At 36.7% G+C, this 19,376-nt stretch overlaps 1 protein-coding gene across 1 annotated transcript in view; it reads left to right on the top strand.

Annotated features, from left to right (window-relative positions):
• FAM117B (family with sequence similarity 117 member B) overlaps window positions 1-19,376 on the top strand; it is a 103,458-nt gene that overhangs the window by 43,750 nt on the left and 40,332 nt on the right. The window contains exon 2 of the mRNA XM_047085402.1: window positions 18,381-18,532. Coding sequence (XP_046941358.1) covers window positions 18,381-18,532 — 152 coding nt within the window. The remainder of the gene's footprint in view (window positions 1-18,380; window positions 18,533-19,376) is intronic.

The following is a 19,376-nucleotide window of genomic DNA, read 5'->3' as shown; positions in this document are numbered from 1 at the left end:
AATCTAAAAAAACTGTAGAGCAGATCAATGAAACCAAGAGTTGGTTTTTTGAAAAAATAAACAAAATTGACAAACCGCTAGCCAGGCTTCTCAAAAAGAAAAGGGAGATGACCCAAATAGATAAAATCATGAATGAAAATGGAATTATTACAACCAATCCCTCAGAGATACAAACAATTATCAGGGAATACTATGAAAAATTATATGCCAACAAATTGGACAAGCTGGAAGAAATGGACAAATTCCTGAACACCCACACTCTTCCAAAACTCAATCAGGTGGAAATAGAAAGCTTGAACAGACCCATAACCAGCGAAGAAATTGAATCGGTTATCAAAAATCTCCCAACAAATAAGAGTCCAGGACCAGATGGCTTCCCAGGGGAGTTCTACCAGACGTTTAAAGCAGAGATAATACCTATCCTTCTCAAGCTATTCCAAGAAATAGAAAGGGAAGGAAAACTTCCAGACTCATTCTATGAAGCCAGTATTACTTTGATTCCTAAACCAGACAGAGACCCAGTAAAAAAAGAGAACTACAGGCCAATATCCCTGATGAATATGGATGCAAAAATTCTCAATAAGATACTAGCAAATCGAATTCAACAGCATATAAAAAGAATTACTCACCATGATCAAGTGGGATTCATTCCTGGGATGCAGGGCTGGTTCAACATTCGCAAATCAATCAACGTGATACATCACATTAACAAAAAAAAAGAGAAGAACCATATGATCCTGTCAATCGATGCAGAAAAGGCCTTTGACAAAATCCAGCACCGTTTCTTAATAAAAACCCTTGAGAAAGTCGGGATAGAAGGAACATACTTAAAGATCATAAAAGCCATTTATGAAAAGCCCACAGCTAACATCATCCTCAACGGGGAAAAACTGAGAGCTTTTTCCCTGAGATCAGGAACACGACAGGGATGCCCACTCTCTCCGCTGTTGTTTAACATAGTGCTGGAAGTTCTAGCATCAGCAATCAGACAACAAAAGGAAATCAAAGGCATCAAAATTGGCAAAGATGAAGTCAAGCTTTCGCTTTTTGCAGATGACATGATATTGTACATGGAAAATCCGATAGACTCCACCAAAAGTCTGCTAGAACTGATAGATGAATTCAGCAAAGTTGCAGGATACAAAATCAATGTACAGAAATCAGTTGCATTCTTATACACTAACAATGAAGCCACAGAAAGACAAATAAAGAAACTGATCCCATTCACAATTGCACCAAGAAGCATAAAATACCTAGGAATAAATCTAACCAAAGATGTAAAGGATCTATATGCTGAAAACTATAGAAAGCTTATGAAGGTAATTGAAGAAGATTTAAAGAAATGGAAAGACATTCCCTGCTCATGGATTGGAAAAATAAATATTGTCAAAATGTCAATACTACCCAAAGCTATCTACACATTCAATGCAATCCCAATCAAAATTGCACCAGCATTCTTCTCAAAACTAAAACAAGCAATCCTAAAATTCATATGGAACTACAAAAGGCCCCGAATAGCCAAAGGAATTTTGAAGAAGAAGACCAAAGCAGGAGGCATCACAATCCCTGACTTTTGCCTCTACTACAAAGCTGTCATCATCAAGACAGCATTGTATTGGCACAAAAACAGACACACAGACCAATGGAATAGAATAGAAACCCCAGAACTAGACCCACAAACGTATGGCCAACTCATCTTTGACAAAGCAGGAAAGAACATCCAATGGAAAAAAGACAGCCTCTTTAACAAATGGTGCTGGGAGAACTGGACAGCAACATGCAGAAGAACGAAACTAGACCACTTTCTCACACCATTTACAAAAATAAACTCAAAATGGATAAAGGACCTAAATGTGAGACAAGAAACCATCAAAACCTTAGAGGAGAAAGCAGGAAAAGACCTCTCTGACCTTAGCCGTAGCAATCTCTTACTCGACACATCCCCAAAGGCAAGGGAATTAAAAGCAAAAGTGAATTACTGGGACCTTATGAAGATAAAAAGCTTCTGCACAGCAAAGGAAACAACCAACAAAACTAAAAGGCAACCAACGGAATGGGAAAAGATATTTGCAAATGACATACCGGACAAAGGGCTAGTATCCAAAATCTATAAAGAGCTCACCAAACTCCACACCCAAAAAACGAATAACCCAGTGAAGAAATGGGCAGAAAACATGAATAGATACTTCTCTAAAGAAGACATCCAGATGGCCAACAGGCACATGAAAAGATGTTCAGCGTCGCTCCTTATCAGGGAAGTACAAATCAAAACCACACTCAGGTATCACCTCACGCCAGTCAGAGTGGCCAAAATGAACAAATCAGGAGACTATAGATGCTAGAGAGGATGTGGAGAAACGGGAACCCTCTTGCACTGTTGGTGGGAATGCAAATTGGTGCAGCCGCTCTGGAAAGCAGTGTGGAGGTTCCTCAGAAAATTAAAAATAGACCTACCCTATGACCCAGCAATAGCACTGCTAGGAATTGACCCAAGGGATACAGGAGTACTGATGCATAGGGGCACTTGTACCCCAATGTTCATAGCAGCACTCTCAACAATAGCCAAATTATGGAAAGAGCCTAAATGTCCATCAACTGATGAATGGATAAAGAAATTGTGGTTTATATACACAATGGAATACTACGTAGCAATGAGAAAAAAATGAAATATGGCCTTTTGTAGCAACGTGGATGGAACTGGAGAGTGTGATGCTAAGTGAAATAAGCCATACAGAGAAAGACAGATACCATATGGTTTCACTCTTATGTGGATCCTGAGAAACTCAACAGAAACCCATGGGGGAGGGGAAGGAAAAAAAAAAAAAAGACGTTAGAGTGGGAGAGAGCCAAAGCATAAGAGACTGTTAAAAACTGAGAACAAACTGAGGGTTGATGGGGGGTGGGAGGGAGGGGAGGGTGGGTGATGGGTATTGAGGAGGGCACCTTTTGGGATGAGCACTGGGTGTTGTATGGAAACCAATTTGTCTCTAAATTTCATATATATATATATATATATATATATATATATATATATATATGAATATGTGGACATAATCACTTTTCCAGTATTTGTTATAGTATGTTGTATGTACCTAATTACATGTATTTCTTAGTAGACTGTGAGTCCTGTGACAGTCCTTCTAATGTAGTAGTTAAAAAAAATAATTTATGAGAGACAGAATGAGACAGAGCACAAGTGGGGGAGGAGCAGAGAGAGAAGGAGACACACAATCTGAAGTAGGCTCCAGGCTCTGAGCAAGCGTTCAGCACAGAGCCCTGCGTTGGGCTTGAACTCATGAACCGTAAGATCATGACCTGAGCCGAAGTCAAGACACTTAACCAACTGAGCCACCCAGGCGCCCCTAATGTAGTACTTTAGATCTTGCCCAGAGTCTAATTTTAAAGAGACTTAGTCTTAAACCTTGACTCTGCCTCTTTTTTCCTTCCTTCCTTCCTTCCTTCCTTCCTTCCTTCCTTCCTTCCTTCCTTCCCTTTTCTTTCTTTTCTTTCTTTCTTTCTTTCTTTCTTTCTCTCTCTCTCTCTCTCTTTCTTTCTCTCTGTCTTTCTTTCTCTCTTTCTTTCTCTCTCTCTTTCTCTCTTTCTCTCTTCTTTCTTTCTTTCTTTCATTTTTTTTGATTTTTCTAAATGTTTATTTTCAAGAGAGACAGAGCCTGAGTGGGGGAACGACAGAGATAGAGGGAGACACAGAATCCAAAGCAGACTCCAGGCCCCAAGCTGTCAGCACAGAGCCCAACGCGGGGCTTGAACCCACAAACCTTGAGTTGATCTGAGCTGAAGTCAGACGCCCAACCAAGTGAGCCACCCAGGTGCCCCTCTGCTTCTTCCTTTGTAATGGTGACATGTTACTTAACTTTTCTAATGCTCGCTCAGTTTTGTCATATGGAGGGTGGGATTAATGCTGATAAACTCCTAAGGATTATGCGTTTTGACTTTGGTACTCACCATTATATCATCAGTACTTAGAAATGTCTAGTAATATGTGTTTAATAAAGGTTTATTGGATTAATGAATTGAGTATTCTTCACCTCAAAGTGTTACTGTGTAGTTTAAATGAGGTAATGTATGGAAATCAATTAGCATAATGCCTGATACAAATTGCTTAGTCAGTGTTAGTTGTATGTAGGTATTTCATTTTCTCATTTTTATTTTCACCTTTTTCCTCATTATTTATCTAGTTTTATGTGCATTAAAACTACCCCATGAATAAAACAATTCATTAACCAAAAGATTTGTTTATATAGTTCTGGGTGATACCTCAGGAATAACTTGAGTTTAAAGTATGATTATTTGGAGAGGAAGAGATTTCTGCTTTTGACCATGAGGAGAAGCCATTTCTGGACTTAACCTCCTTAGGTAAATAATGAGAAAATTGGATAAAAGATGTCAAACAACTATTTTTAGATACTGGACAACAGGCAGTGTGGGAATGTGATTCCTGAGAAGAGGGGAACAAGTAAGATGATTGCTATAATTGCCCTGTATTTCTGCTGGAAAACACATTTCAGAGCTTGGTGCAGGCAGGAGGAGTCTTGGTTGGTGCATGATATCTGGTTGAATTGATAAGATAGAGATTATAGTTCAGGGAAGTTGAAGTGGCTGAAAATTGCTGCACAGAGTTTCAGAGAAGAGGGAGCTGTGTGGAAAAAGAGTTCTAGAGATCTGCATAGGGGTTTTCTCTAGCCTTTGTTAAAGGAGTGTGTAGAATGTGTGTATGTAGAGTAAAACTTTGTGAGACTGGACAGGGATTGACTGGAGAGCTGTAAGTTGAGTAATTTCCAGAGCTGGGGAATTGCTGAAGCATTGAGCAGACAGAGGTGAGACTTTTTTCATTACCTGGAATGTTCCATAGAGACCCCAACAGGCCTATGTCTTAGTAGTAGGGCTAAACTAGCCAAGAGTAAAATCTACCCGCAGTCTATCCTAAAACTTAAACTTCAAAGATCAAGCTGATCCACAGGTTACTTAACTGATTTTCAGAACAAAGCCTAAAAATCTTTAAAGGAAGATAACAAAATCCAGACACTTAAAAGTATATCATTTTGTATAGCACCCAATAAAAAATTACTAGAATCAGGAAAACATGAACACCAGGAGAAAACTAACAGTGAAAACAGACTAAGATAATAAAGGTGGTAGAATTAGCAGACCAAAACTTTATAAATATGCTCAGTGTGCTCAAAGATAAAGGAAAACTGTAATGAGAAGAAAAAATAAGTTTAAAAAAGACTGAATGGAGTTTGTACAGATGAGAAATACACTAAGTGAAATGAAAAAATTAACTGAGATTAACATTAGTTTTTTTTAAATCTGATGAAGAAAAGATCAGTGAAGTTGAGGACATAGCAATAGAAACTACCCAAAAATTAAACACAGAGAAAAGAACGGCATAAATAAATAAATGAACAAAACTTTTGTGACCTGAGGTATAATATGGGTGTAATTTTACTCCAGAGCAAGTGGGACAGGGAGAAAATTTTTAAAGAAAAAGTGACTGAAAATTTGTCGACTTTGTAAACACTATAAACCTACTGATCCAGAGGGTTCAGTATCCCAAGCAGGATAAGCACGAAGAAGACCATAATCAAATGGCTGAAAGACAGTGGTAGAGAAAAAAGTTTAAAGCAGCTGGAGAAAAATGACAGAGGGACAAAAAAATGATGGCAGATTTCTTGCTAGAAATAATATGTATCAACATAATGGAATGACATCCTTTTTTTTCACTTGAAATTTACTTGACATGCAGTGTTATATTAGTTTCAAGGGTATAACATAGTGATTCAAGAATTCTGTACATTACACAGTTTCATCACTGTAAGTGTATATTTATCATTTTTCACCATATAATAATACTAATGACTATATTCCCTGTGCTTTACTTTTATCCCTGTGACTTATTTTATAACTGGAAGTTTATACCTCTTAATCTGATGGAATGACATCTTTTGAGTGCTGAAAGATAAAACTGTAAACTCGAAATTTTTATATCCAGCAAAAATATCCTTCAAAATGAATTTACATATATACAAAATCTGATAGAACTATTTACCAGCAATCTGGCACTGCAAGAAATGTTCAAGCAGTTCTTCAGGTGAAAGGAAAATGAAACCAAATAGCAAATTGGGTCTATACAAAGAAATAAAGAACACTGTCAATAGTAAGTGTAAGTGAGAGAGAGAAAAGACTTTTTTTGTCATCATTTGATTTCTTTAGAAAATAATTGCTTTAAAGCTAAATAGTAATATCATATATCGGTGTATAATGTATACATAAAGTACATGACAACAGTAGCACAAAAGACAGTAGGCAACAATTGAAACATGCAGCCCTAAGAGTCTTCTGTTATATGTAAAGTGATATAATTTGAAGGTAGAGTGTGATAAAGTAGGATGCGTGTTGTAAAACCCTACAGCAACGAAGCAAAAAGTAAAAGAGATATAGCTAATGTATCAGTGGAGTATATGAACTACTAAAAATACTCCAGCCAAAATTATTTAGGAAAAGAGGGAAAAAAACCCAAATGGAACAAATAGAAAATAAATTGGTATACACATAACAGTGTTAAATGGTCTTAAGCACTTTAGTTAAAATACAGAGCTTATCAGACTGGAGCAAGATCCAATTATGTACAACCTAAAGACTTTAAAGAACCAGATAGGTTGAAAGTAAAAAGATGGGAAAATACACACTGTACAAAACTGAGTATAGAGTGTAAGAAAGCTAGAATATTAACTACTATTTAAAGTAGACTTAAGAATAAGGAAAAAGAGAGATATTTCATAACGACAAGAGGATCAATTTATCAGCAATGTGTTCTTTAGGTGTGTATGTTTCCATTAGTAAAGCCTCAAAATTCATGAAGCAGAGGTCAACATTCCTTTCCTAGTAATTGATAATACAAGTAGACAGAAAATAAGCAGTTAGAAGACTTAAGCAACATTATCAAGAAACATAACCTAATTTACATTTATAGAGCATGTAATAGTAGCACAGTACACATTCTTTTCAACTACACATGGAACATTCACCAAGATATACCATATGTTGAACCATAAAATAAGTCTCATTTACTTCAAAAGAATGAAATCATATAGAAGTGTTCTCTGAGCATAACAGTTAAATTAGAAATCAGCAACAGCTGTGTGGAAAGTATTTGGAAATTGAAAAAACAATTGTAAATAATCCATGGATCAAAGAAGAAACCACAAGGGAAATTAGAAAAAAAAATTTTTTTTTAGTTTATTTTGAGAGAGAGAGCAAGGGAGCAGGGGAGAGGCAGAGAAAGAGGGAGAGAGAGAATCCCAAGAAGGCTCTGCACTGACAGTGCCCACTGATGTGGGACTTGATCTCACAAATCATGAGATCATGACCTGAGCCAAAAATCAAGAGTTGGATGTTTAACCAACAGTCACCCATGTGTCCTGGGAAATTAGAAAATATTTTGGATTGAATGGTAATGAAAGCAGCATAAACTATTTGGGATACAGCTAAGACATGCTAAAAGGGAAATGTATAGGTTTTTTGTTTTGTTTTTTTTGCGGGGGGTGGGGATGTATAATTTTGAAAGATGCTTGTATTAGAAATGAAGAAAAATTTAAAATCAGTAATTTTCTAAGAGTTTATTTTAAGCTAGAAAAAGAAGAGCAAATTAAACAGAAAGTAGAAGGAAGGAAATAAAACCGAAATCAGTGATTTAGAAAATTGATAAAATAATTGAGAAAAATCAGTGAAATCAAAAGCTGGTTCTTTGAAAGGATATATAAAAATGATAAAACTTTAGTTAGATTGATGAAGGAAAAAAAGGTACAAATTAACAGTGCCAAGGGGGGCGCCTGGATGGCTCAGTCGGTTAAGCGGCCGACTTCGGCTCAGGTCACGATCTCGCGGTCTGTGAGTTCGAGCCCCGCGTCGGGCTCTGTGCTGCCGGCTCAGAGCCTGGAGCCTGTTTCGGATTCTGTGTCTCCCTCTCTCTCTGCCCCTCCCCCGTTCATGCTCTGTCTCTCTCTGTCTCAAAAATAAATAAACGTTAAAAAAAAAATAAAAAAACAAAAAATAAAAAAAAAAAAACAGTGCCAAGAATGAAAGGGTATTACTACAGATCATGCATAAATTAAAAGTATAATAAAGGATCATTGTGGACTTTATGCCAGTAAATTCAACAATTTAGATGAAGTAGACAAATTCCTTAAAAGAGACAAACTACCAAAATTGACACAAGAAGAAATAGAAAACCTGAATATCCCTTTAACTATCCTTATATCTATGAAATAAATTGAATTCATAATTAAAAATTCATAAAAAAACTGGCCAGATAGTTCAAATGTGAATTCTATCAAAATTTTAAGAAAAAAATGATTGTCCCTAAACATTTTCAGAAAATAGGAGAGATTTTTCCCAGCTCATTTTATAAGATAGTATAACACCAATATCAAAGCCATATAAAGCCATTTTAAGAAAACTACACAACAGTATCCTTCATATACAAGCATAAAACTCCTTTACAAAATATTATCAAGTCAAATCCAGCAGTATAAATATGATGATATATCAGGATTAAGTGGAGTTTATGCCAAGTATATAAGTTTAACAGTAAAAAAAAAAAAAAATAATACAGTCCTTGCTATTCAGAGATTCCACATTTGAAAATTTGCCCACTAGCTGAATTTTATTTGTAACTTAAAAGTCAATACTTGTGACACTTGGGATCACTTGCAGACATTTAATGACAAATTTGAGTCACCCAATACACATATTCCCTACTGAGGTCAAAGCTCTCTGCTTTCTTTCAGCTCTCCTATTGTAAACAAGTATTCTTTTCACAGTCTATTTAGTGTTACATTTTTCCCATTTTTTGCTTTTTGCTTTTTTCTTTAAAATGGCCTCCAAGTGTAGTGCTGATGTGCAATCTTGTCTTCCTAATCACAAGAAGGTCGTTATGTGCCTTATGGAGAAAATATGTGTGTTAGATAAACTTTGTTTAGGCATGAATTATAGTGATTTTGGCCATGATTTCAGTGTTTATGAATCAATCCTGTGTATTAAATAAGGTGTCTTTAAACAGAAACACTTAAAGCTGTTTATTAATTAATTATTACAAATGTTGTAATCAGAGGCTCATAGGGGTCTAAACTTGGGTATCCACTAGGAACAGTGGTTCAGTGTTCACAATTTCAGTGTTCATTGGAGACTTTATAGTACATAATTACCACGAATAATGATACTTGACTTTTACCCTGTTATCTAAGGGCAAAGAAGGAAAATCACTGTTATCTCAGTTTATGCAGAAAAATGTGTTTGACAAAATTAAGGATCCTTGTTAAAAACTCTCAGGAAACTCAGAATAGAAGATAACTTCATTAACTAAAGCCTGCTTTATTGTCTTATATATAAGCGTATAATATATGTTTATATATAATAGCCTATAGCTATGTTAGCCTACAGCTAACATCTTTCTTTCCTCAAGATCAGGAATAAACTAAGTATTTTACCTCCTATGACTCCTATTCTGGTCTTAAAATTTACATTAAAAATACATAAAATTTGATTTTTTATTATTAAATTTTAGAATTATACAAAATTGCAAAGACCTAAAATTTATATTGAAATGCAAGTAGACAAACAGTATTGAAAAACAGCAATTTAAAGTTGAAGAACTTATACTGTACTGCTTGTGGACAGAGATATAGATCAGTGGAGCAGAGTAGAATATCCAGAAATAGCCCATATATTTCAGTAAAGATTCCTTAAGTTAGTTCTGTGGGGGCAGATATAATATTTTCAACAAATGGTTTTGGAATAAATGGGTGGGGAGTGATAATCCTTGATCAGATTATACACAAAAATGAAATCTAAATTGATCAAAGATCTAAATTTGAAAGCTAAAATTGAAAAATGTCCAGAAGATGACTTAGAAGCAAATCTTGATCTTAGGGTAGGCAAAGATTTCTTAGGAAGTAAAAAACACAAACTGTCAGAAGTAGCTGATAAATTTATTATAGTGAAATTAAAAATTGCTTTTCAGAAAACATCATTAAGAAAAGGAAAAGACACACCTCAGACTAGGCAGAAATTTTCAGCTACATATATTTGACAGAGGACTTGGATCCAAAATAAAGGCATACCTTGGAGATTTTGCAGGTGTGGTTGCAGACCATCCCCATAAAGTGAATGTTGCAATAAAACAAGTCAGATTAGTTTTTTGGTTTCCCAGTGCATATAAAAATTATGTTCGTGCTGTACTGTAGCTTATTATTAAGCTGTGCAATATTATATATTTTTTTAAAAGGTACATAATTGAAAAATATTAAAAATTTTTTTTCAAGTTTTATTTATTTTTGAGAGGGAGAGCATGAGTTGGGGAGAGGCAGAGAGAGAGGGAGACACAGAATCTGAAGCAGGCTCCAGGCTCTGAGCTGTCAGCACAGAGCCCGACGCGGGGCTTGAACTCACAGACTGTGAGATGATGACCTGAGTTGAAGTCGGACGCCCAACCGACTGAACCACCCAGGCGCCCCTTGAAAAATCCTTTATTGCTAAAAAATGGTAACCACCATCTGAACTTTCAGAGTCGTCATCTTTTTGCTTGTGGGTCCTGCCTTGATGTTAATGGCTGCTAACTGATCAGGGTGGTGGTTGCTGAAGATTGGGATTGCTATGGAAATTTCTTAAAGTAAGTGCTTCATTGATTGACCTTTCCTTTCATGAATGATTTCTCTGTAGCCTGTGATGCTTTCTGATAGCAGTTTTACCCACAGTAGAACTTTTTTCAGAATTCAAATCAAACCCTGCTGCTGCTTTATCAACTCTATTAATGTAATGTTCAAATTATTTTGTTATCATTTCAACAGTTTTCATAGCATCTTCACTAGAAGCAGATTCATCTCAAGAAACTACTTTCTTTACTCATCTCTTCAAGTTTTATCATAAAATTGCAGCAAATTAGTCATATCTCCAGACTCTACTTCTAATTCTGGTTTTGCTCTTTCCACCATATCTACAGTTACTTCCTCCACTGAAGTCTTGAATCCCTCAAAGTCATCCATGAGGGTTGGAATCAATGTCTTGCAAACTCCTGTTCATATTGATATTTTGACCTCTTCTCATGAATCACAGATGTTCTTCATGGTGTCTAGAATGGTGAATCCTTACCAGAGGTTTTCAATTTTACTTTACCCACATCCAACAGAGGAATCACCATCTAGGCAGCTATAGTGTTATGAAATGTATTTCATAAATAATAACACTTGAAAAGTCCAAAAGACTCCTTGACCCATGGGCTACAGAATGGATGTTGTGTTAGCAGGCGTGAAAACATTAATCTCATTGCCTATTTCCATCATAACTCTTGAGTGATCAGGTGTATTCTCAGTGAGCAGTAATATTTGGAAAGGAGTTTTGTTTTGTTTTTTTTTCCTGAACAGTAGGTCTCAACAGTGGGCTCAAGATATTAAGTAAACTATGTAAACAGATATGCTGTTATCCAGGCTTTGTTTTTCCATTTATAGAGCACAGGCAGGGTAGTTTAGCATAATTCTTAAGGGTCCTAGGATTTTCAGAATGGTCAGTGAGCATTTGCTTCACCCTAGTTACCAGCTACATTAATTCCTAACAAAGACAGTCAGCCTCTCATTTGAAGATTTGAAGCCAGGCACGGACTTCTTCTCTCTAGCTGTGAAAGACCTAGATAGCATCCTTTTCCTGTATAAAACTGTTTTATCTATGTTGAAAATCTGTTGTTTTGTATAGCCACCTTCATTAATTATCTTAGCTGGGTCTTCTGGATAACTTGGTTGCAGCTTTTACATCAGTACTTGCTGTTTCATCTTGCACTTTATGTTATAGAGATGGCTTCTTTTTTCTTTCTTTTCTTAAACATTATTTTTATTTATTTGCTTTTTAAGTAGACTTCATGCCCAGTTGGGGCTCAAACTAATGACCCTGAGATCTGGAGTTGCACACTCTACCAACTGAGCCAGCTAGGGGCCCCAATATGGCTTCTTTTCTTAAACCTCGCAAACCAATCTCTGCTAACTTCCAACTTTTCTTCTGTAGCTTCTTCACATTTTTCAGCCTCCATAGAATTGAAGAGAGTTAGGGCCTTGTCTGGATTAGTCTTTGGCCTAGGGGAATGTTGTGACTGGTTTGATCTTATATCTAGACCACTGTAACTTTCTCCATATCAGCAGTAGGGGTGTTTGGCTTTCTTTTTATTCATATGTTCACTGAAGTAGCACTTTTAATTTTCTTTAAGAATTTTTCCTTTGCATTCACAACTTGGCTAACTGGTATAAGAGGACTATCTTAGCGTATCTAGGCTCTGGACATACCTTCCTCACTAAGCTTAAACATTTCTAGCTTTTGATTGAAAGTGAGAGATCACATGGAGGCCATTGTAGAATTATTAATTGGTCTAAGTTCAATATTGTTGTGTCTCAAGGAAGACTCAAGGAGAGGAATAGAAAGGGGGAACCTGCTGGTCAGTGGAGCAGTCAGAGCACAAACATTTATCAACTAAGTTCATTGTCTTATATGGGTATGGTTTGTGGTGCCCCAAGACAATTACAATGATGATATCAAGGATCACTGATCACGGATCATCATAACAAATTTAATGATGACAAAGTTTGAAATACTGAGAGAATTACCAAAATGTGACACAGAGGCATGAAGTGAGCAAATGCTGTTTGAAAAATGGCACAGACTTTTTCAACTCAGGGTTGCTACAAACCTTCAATTTGTAAAAAAAAAAAAAAAAAAAAATCAAATCTGTCAAATGCATTAAAGCAAAGTGCAATAAAATCAGGTCTGAAATAAAATTTCCAGAGACATTTTGAGGGAAAGAGGGGAAGAGAGAGAGTGAGTGTGTGTGTGTGTGTGTGTGTGTGTGTGCGCGCGCGTGTGTAGGAAGAAGTTTAGACAGTGGATAAATAGGCATATACTTTTATAAGAATTTAATCATACTATGCATAGTACTTAACATAAAATTAACTGTTTTACTTAAAAATAATGAGAAAAGGAAGCTAAAATGAAACTGAAGGAACCTCCTTTAAATGTTTCTTCAACAGAAGAAAAGATCTCTATAAAATTAAAAGAGAGATCATGAGTAATATTTAAAAATACTGGTAATGTATAAAAAATATAAATTGCCAGTAAAATCTGAGTATTTTATAACTTAGTAATCAAAATGCAAATAAAAAGGTATTTTTAATCTTTTTTTAGATTGGCAGAAAATGATAAAGTACACTGCAGAATGTGGGTAAATGAGTATTCTTGTGAGGGCAAAATCCTTTCTGGTGGAAGGCAGTGTGGCAGTACTTAAAATTTTAATATATGTGTATTCTTGGATATATAATTTGATGTCTAGAAATTTTTTCACAAAGAGATAATTAAATGTAAAAAGATATTGATCTGCCTCTAGAAATGTCTATCATTATGGGATTAAGTTAAGTATATCCATTCAATATGATAGTATACAGCTATTAAAAATGGTGATGTATTATAGATTTATATTTATTGCAATGGAAATAGGTCCTCAACAAGCTCATTTTATTTCTCAACAATAAGTAATAGCATGCCTAATGGAGCCTTATTTATATAAAATTGTGTGTGTGAATGGTAGACAAATCTCTGAGATAAATACTCACTAAAATGGTTATCTCTGAGTGGTGTCCTATTGGCATTTATTTGTGTTGTTAGATTTCTTTACAATAAGTATTTTATCATTTTTGTATTTGAAAAAGGTGAGACTTTTTTTTCCCTCACTGAACAAATGAATATGAATACAACCTTTAAGCAGTACCTGATTAAGTTCTACAAATACCTCGGGGCGCCTGGGTGGCGCAGTCGGTTAGGCGTCCGACTTCAGCCAGGTCACGATCTTGCAGTGCGTGAGTTCGGGCCCCGCGTCAGGCTCTGGGCTGATGGCTCAGAGCCTGGAGCCTGTTTCCGATTCTGTGTCTCCCTCTCTCTCTGCCCCTCCCCCGTTCATGCTCTGTCTCTCTCTGTCCCAAAAATAAATAAATGTTGAAAAAAAATTAAAAAAAAAAAAAAAAGTTCTACAAATACCTAAATCTAACAAGGTCTATAGAATCTGTTAATGTAATACCCAGGGGCTGTGCTTTGGGATGCTCTACTGTTGCCATTGAAGTTACTCAGGAACCAACGGAACTGGTCACAGGTAGTTGGGGAGTTCTGAACTTTAGAGCCCAAGGCATTGACTGCTATTTTTAGTGCCACACCCTGCTGTAGTTAACTTCTTTAAAGACTTGATTGTTAAAAAACAAAGTCAAGTTTGAACCTTTGTTTTGTTGTTTTGATTTAGTTTTATTTTTAGCTTCATTTACATATAATTGACAAAGCTTTAACATATTTAAAGTGACTTGGTGTATGTATACATTGTGAAAGGATTCCTCTAATCTGTTTAAATAACATTCATCATCTCACATATGTATCTTTTCATTTATTTATTTATTTATTAATGTTTTATGTATTTTTGAGAGAGAGAGAGAGAAAGAGTATGAGTGGGGGAGGGGCAGAGAGCGAGAGGGAGACAGATTCCAAAACAGGCTCCAGGCTCTGAGCTGTTAGCACAGAGCCCAATGCAGGGCTCGAACCCCCGAACTGTGAGATCATGACCTGAGTTGAAGTCGGGCACTTAAGAGACTCAGCCACCCAGGAGCTCCTTTAAAGTTCTACATGCAGTAAATTTTAATTGTACAATACAATGATAATTAAGTGTAGTCACCATGTTATACGTTAGATCTTCAGACTTTATTTATTTATTGTGCAGTTGAAAGTTTGTACCCTTTCATCAACTTCTCCCTATTTTCCCATGCCTTGGCCATCACTTTTCTTTTTCCTTTTTTTTTTTTTTTTTTTTTTTGAGAAAGAGAGAGCAGGGGAGGGGCAGAGAGAGAGAGAGAGAGAGAGAGAGAGAGAGAGAGAGAGAGAGAATCCCAAGCAGGCTCTACACTGTCAGCACAGAGCCTGATGCCTGGCTTGAACTCACAAACCATGAGATCATGACATGAGCCAAAACCAACAGTTGGATGCTCAACCACTGAACCACCCAGGTGCCCCCTGGCAATAATTTTTCTATGAGTTTGACTTTTTTTTTTTAAAGATTCCACATGAAAGTAATACCAGGAAGTATTTGTCTTTGTTGTTTTACTTTGGATTAACAAGAGTGTGGTGCACGCTTGCCCTTGTTTATGAAGAATAGTAACATTAGAAGGCATTGTCTTCTCTGCATATATATCAGGTACCATCTTAATCATTGGGTTGGAGGGGAAGTAAAATTCCTGCCCTCCAAAATTTCATTCTTTAGTAGAGCACTGAACAGTCAAGGGACTATTTCTGTGAACCGCGCTATGGCAGCACAACAGTAGGACTTTTGACTTAGATGTTGGTGTGGTTCTTGGACTTGGGTGGCTGTTCAAGGAAGATCTTCCAGGGGAGGGGTGCCTGGGTGGCTCAGTCTTAAGCGTCTTACTCTTGATCTCCACTCAGGTCATGATCTCACGGTTCAAGCCCCATATTGGTCTCTGCGCTGACAATGTGGAACCTGCTTGGGATTCTCTCTTTCTCTCCCTCTCTCTCTCTCTGCTCCCTCACTCATGCCTGTGCAGGCTTTCATGTGCGTGCATGCTCTCTCTCAAAATAAATAAATAAACTTAAAAAAAAAAAAAGGATTTCCAGGGGAAATATCTGAACTGAATTTTGAATTTCAGTTTAGACATCTGAACTGAAGTTTGAAAGGTTAAACATGAATTAGCCAAACCAAAGAAAGAGCTATCTAGGGAAATCTAGGTAGAGACAAAGGCATGGAGGCATGCAAAGCACAGTACTTGTTGGGAACTATAGGTCGTTCAGCCTGGTGTAGAGATTGAGGTAGTACAGGCAACAGAATGAAGCTAGAGAGGTCTGATCATGAAGGGTCTTGTCAGCTGTCAGAGTTTTTTCCTCTGGACTTCTTATAAATACAGCCTTTGTTTAGGTAGGATGGGAATCTTTGAGTCATCTTTGACTATTGAGACTCCCTCCCATCCTTAAACTCCCTTATAATTAGGCACCAAATCCTGTCAATTTTGGGAACTTGGATTGAAATGGAATCATGACAAGCTAGATGTAGACTGTGTTCCTTACTGTAACTTAAGTCTTTTTAATTTCTAGGTCTTTGCCTTGGCTCACAGACCCTTAGTAAATGTTCAAATGAGTGGGTTATAGGAAGGGAGTTCTAAAGAGAAAATGTTTAGTATCTTTACACGTGATGATGTATAATTTTTCTATTCTTCATTTCATTATAGAATATTTTAAAGTGTTTTCTTTTTGTTTTTGTTTTTTAAATTTATTTTTGAGAAAGAGAGCATGAGCGGGGGACGGCAGAGAGAGGGACACAGGATCCAAAGCAGGCTTCAGGCTCTGAGCCATCAGCACAGAGCCCAATGCATGGCTCAAACTCCCAAACCATGAGATCATGACCTGAGCCAAAGTCGGACACTCAACCAACTGAGCTACCCAGGCACCCCTATTATAGAAAATTTAATAGTCTTAAGAGGCCTCGTTGAAAAGTCAACTCTTCAATAATTAAAAATCTCCAAAATGGAATCAGACCGATTAGTAAGATCTGCTTGGTCAGTGCACTGGTGGGTGACTGAAGCAGCATCATGGTAGGAAAGAGGTACCAGAAAGCTTCTGACGATTTGATTTTGATGAATATACCCCAGATCACATAGTGTATGTCTTTTTTTTTTTCCTAGCTGAGAACAGTCATGTGACTGTCCAGTAGAGATTAATTTTTTAGTTAGAGGAAATTTGTGAACATGTACATTTATTGCTTTTTACTTGTCATAATAATGTGAGAATGCGCTTTGAACTTACGGACACATACAGCGTTTATTTTGTGTTTACTAAAAGGAAGACTATGCAGAGATGGTTGGCATTTGCAACAATTAGGCATTGTTTCAGTGAAATAATTGTGCCATTTTGAAGGCAAATTATGTATCGGAGGCATATCTTTGAAGCAGCTTTATGATTATCAGCAACACAGGTGCTGTAACTATTATTTTAGTGGAATTGAATCTTTTGTTATATGGGTCACATAACCAGGAACTGAACTTTTACACTTGTAACTGTGCAAGACTCTTATTAAGACATAATGTAATACAAACAGAAGATAGGTGTCTCAAAGTGTTTTTGTATATGGGCTTAAGAGCAAAGGTATTTATCACATAGAACTAGAATGAGAGCATTATAATACAGTCCAATTTATGCATATGTTTAATATTTTAAAGCCTTTCCTTTGTTTCCTTCCTTCTTTTCTTAAAGTATAAATTAGCTAAGCCTATTTCCTTCTCCCATCAAAGAAAAAAAGGAGATACAAAGGTGTTTCTTCTGTCACCTCTCACTTCCCATTATCTAATTTTTAAAGTTTTTTTTTCCTTTTTTTTAACTCACATTTAAATCTATATGATGTAGCTTGAAATGAAAAAGATTTTTGCATATGTGGCTTCAATGAACGTTCCTATAGCCTGGTTAATATGGTTTTATTGTGACAAAATCTCCCTAAGATGTGTGTTATATAGAGCTGATTAAAATGGAATTTTCCCTGTAACTTTATCTTAGCTGTCTTATATCCTCTTGAGTATAGGTGGTATAATGATAAATAAGTATTTTGTTTCTTATACTTAATCTTAAAACCAAGGTGAACATTTTTAAAATGGGTAGATATACATTTGTCTTATTTTCTTTTTTCCTGTAGAGATCATTACAGTTGTAACAAATAATACAGGTTTTGTACACTTTGCCCAGTCTCCCTCAGTAATAACATTTTGTAGAACCATAGTACAATATTACAACCAGGATATTGACATTGTACAATCTATTCTTATTAATTCAGATTTTTCCAGTTTTAATTGAACTCATTTGTATATGTGTATAATTCTATACTGTTTAATCTCTGTATGTTTGTGTATCTATCACTACAGTAAAGCTGAATAGCTCCTTATCACAAGGGTCCCTCTTGTTGCCCTTTTATAACACCTGCTTTTCTTCTGCCAGTTCATTGTTCCTCCCCATCTCTGACTCCTGGCAGCCAGTAATCTCTCCTCCATTTCCAAATGTTTTTTCGTTTCAAAAGTGTTATATAAATGAAATCATATAGTATGTAACCATGTGAGATTGACTGTTTTCACTCAGTATAATTCCCTGGAGATTCGTCCAAGTTTGTATGAATTAGTTGCTTACTCCTCTTTATTACTTGTTTTTTTTTAAGTTAGAGAATTTCCACATAGTTTAGTACTTAGTTTCTACTTTGTTTCCTTCCTAATCTATTTTAAAAATACATATATTTGTCTTAAATCTAGGTGACAAAACACGACCACCATCCTCAAGCCCCTCTAGTATTATCCGGCGCACTTCCTCTCTGGATACACTTGCTGCTCCATACCTTGCAGGGCACTGGCCTCGTGATAGTCATGGGCAGGCTGCTCCTTGCATGAGGGACAAGGCTACACAGGTAGGTTTATTAAAATTCTTTTTTTTTGGGAGGTGGGGAAGGGCGCCTGGGTGGCTCAGTCGGTTAAGTGTCTGACTTCAGCTCGGTCTGTGAGTTCAAGCCCCACATCAGGCTCTGTGCTGACAGCTCAGAGCCTGGAGCCTGCTTCAGGTTTTGTGTCTCCCTCTCTCTCTGCCCTTCCCCCACTCGCACTCTGTGTCTCTCTCTCTCTTTCTCTCTCAAAAATAAATAAACATTAAAAAAATTTTTTTATGGGGCACCTGGGTGGCTCAGTCGGTTGGGCAACCAACTTCGGCTCAGGTTATGATTTCACGGTTTGTGAGTTGGAGCCCTACGTCAGGCTTTGTGCTGACAGCTCAGAGCCTGGAGCCTGCATCGGATTCTGTGTCTCCCTTTCTCTCTGACCCTCCCCTGCTCACACTCTGTCTCTCTGTCTCTGTCTCTCTCTCTCTCTCAAAAATAAACATTAAAAAAAGGGTTTTTTTTAATGTAAAAAAAAATTTTTTTTTTTGAGAGAGTACACATGAGCTAGTGCAAGCAGGGGAGGGGGCAAAGGGAGAGGGGAGAGAGAGAATCATAAGCAGGCAGGCTCCACACTCAGAGTCTGATGCTTAACTGACAGAGCCACCCACGTACCCCATTTTGACCATTTTTAAGTATATAACTTAGTAGCATCAATTACATTCACACTCTTGTGCAACTATTGCCATTATCTGTTTCAAAACTTTCATCACCCAAACAAAAACTCAGTAAGTCCTCATTCTTTTTCCAGCCCCTGTAACCACTATTCAACTTTCTGTTTCTGTGAATTTGCCTGTTCTAGGTATTTCATATAACTGGAAGC

Source organism: Lynx rufus, unplaced genomic scaffold, assembly GCF_022079265.1.
Source record: "Lynx rufus isolate CCGP_SWC_20201006 ecotype Redwood Valley unplaced genomic scaffold, mLynRuf1.p SCAF_2, whole genome shotgun sequence".
NCBI classification, from domain to species: Eukaryota; Metazoa; Chordata; class Mammalia; order Carnivora; family Felidae; genus Lynx; species Lynx rufus.
The sequence above is the reverse complement of the archived record's forward strand: the minus strand, read 5'-3'. Positions and strand labels throughout refer to the sequence as shown.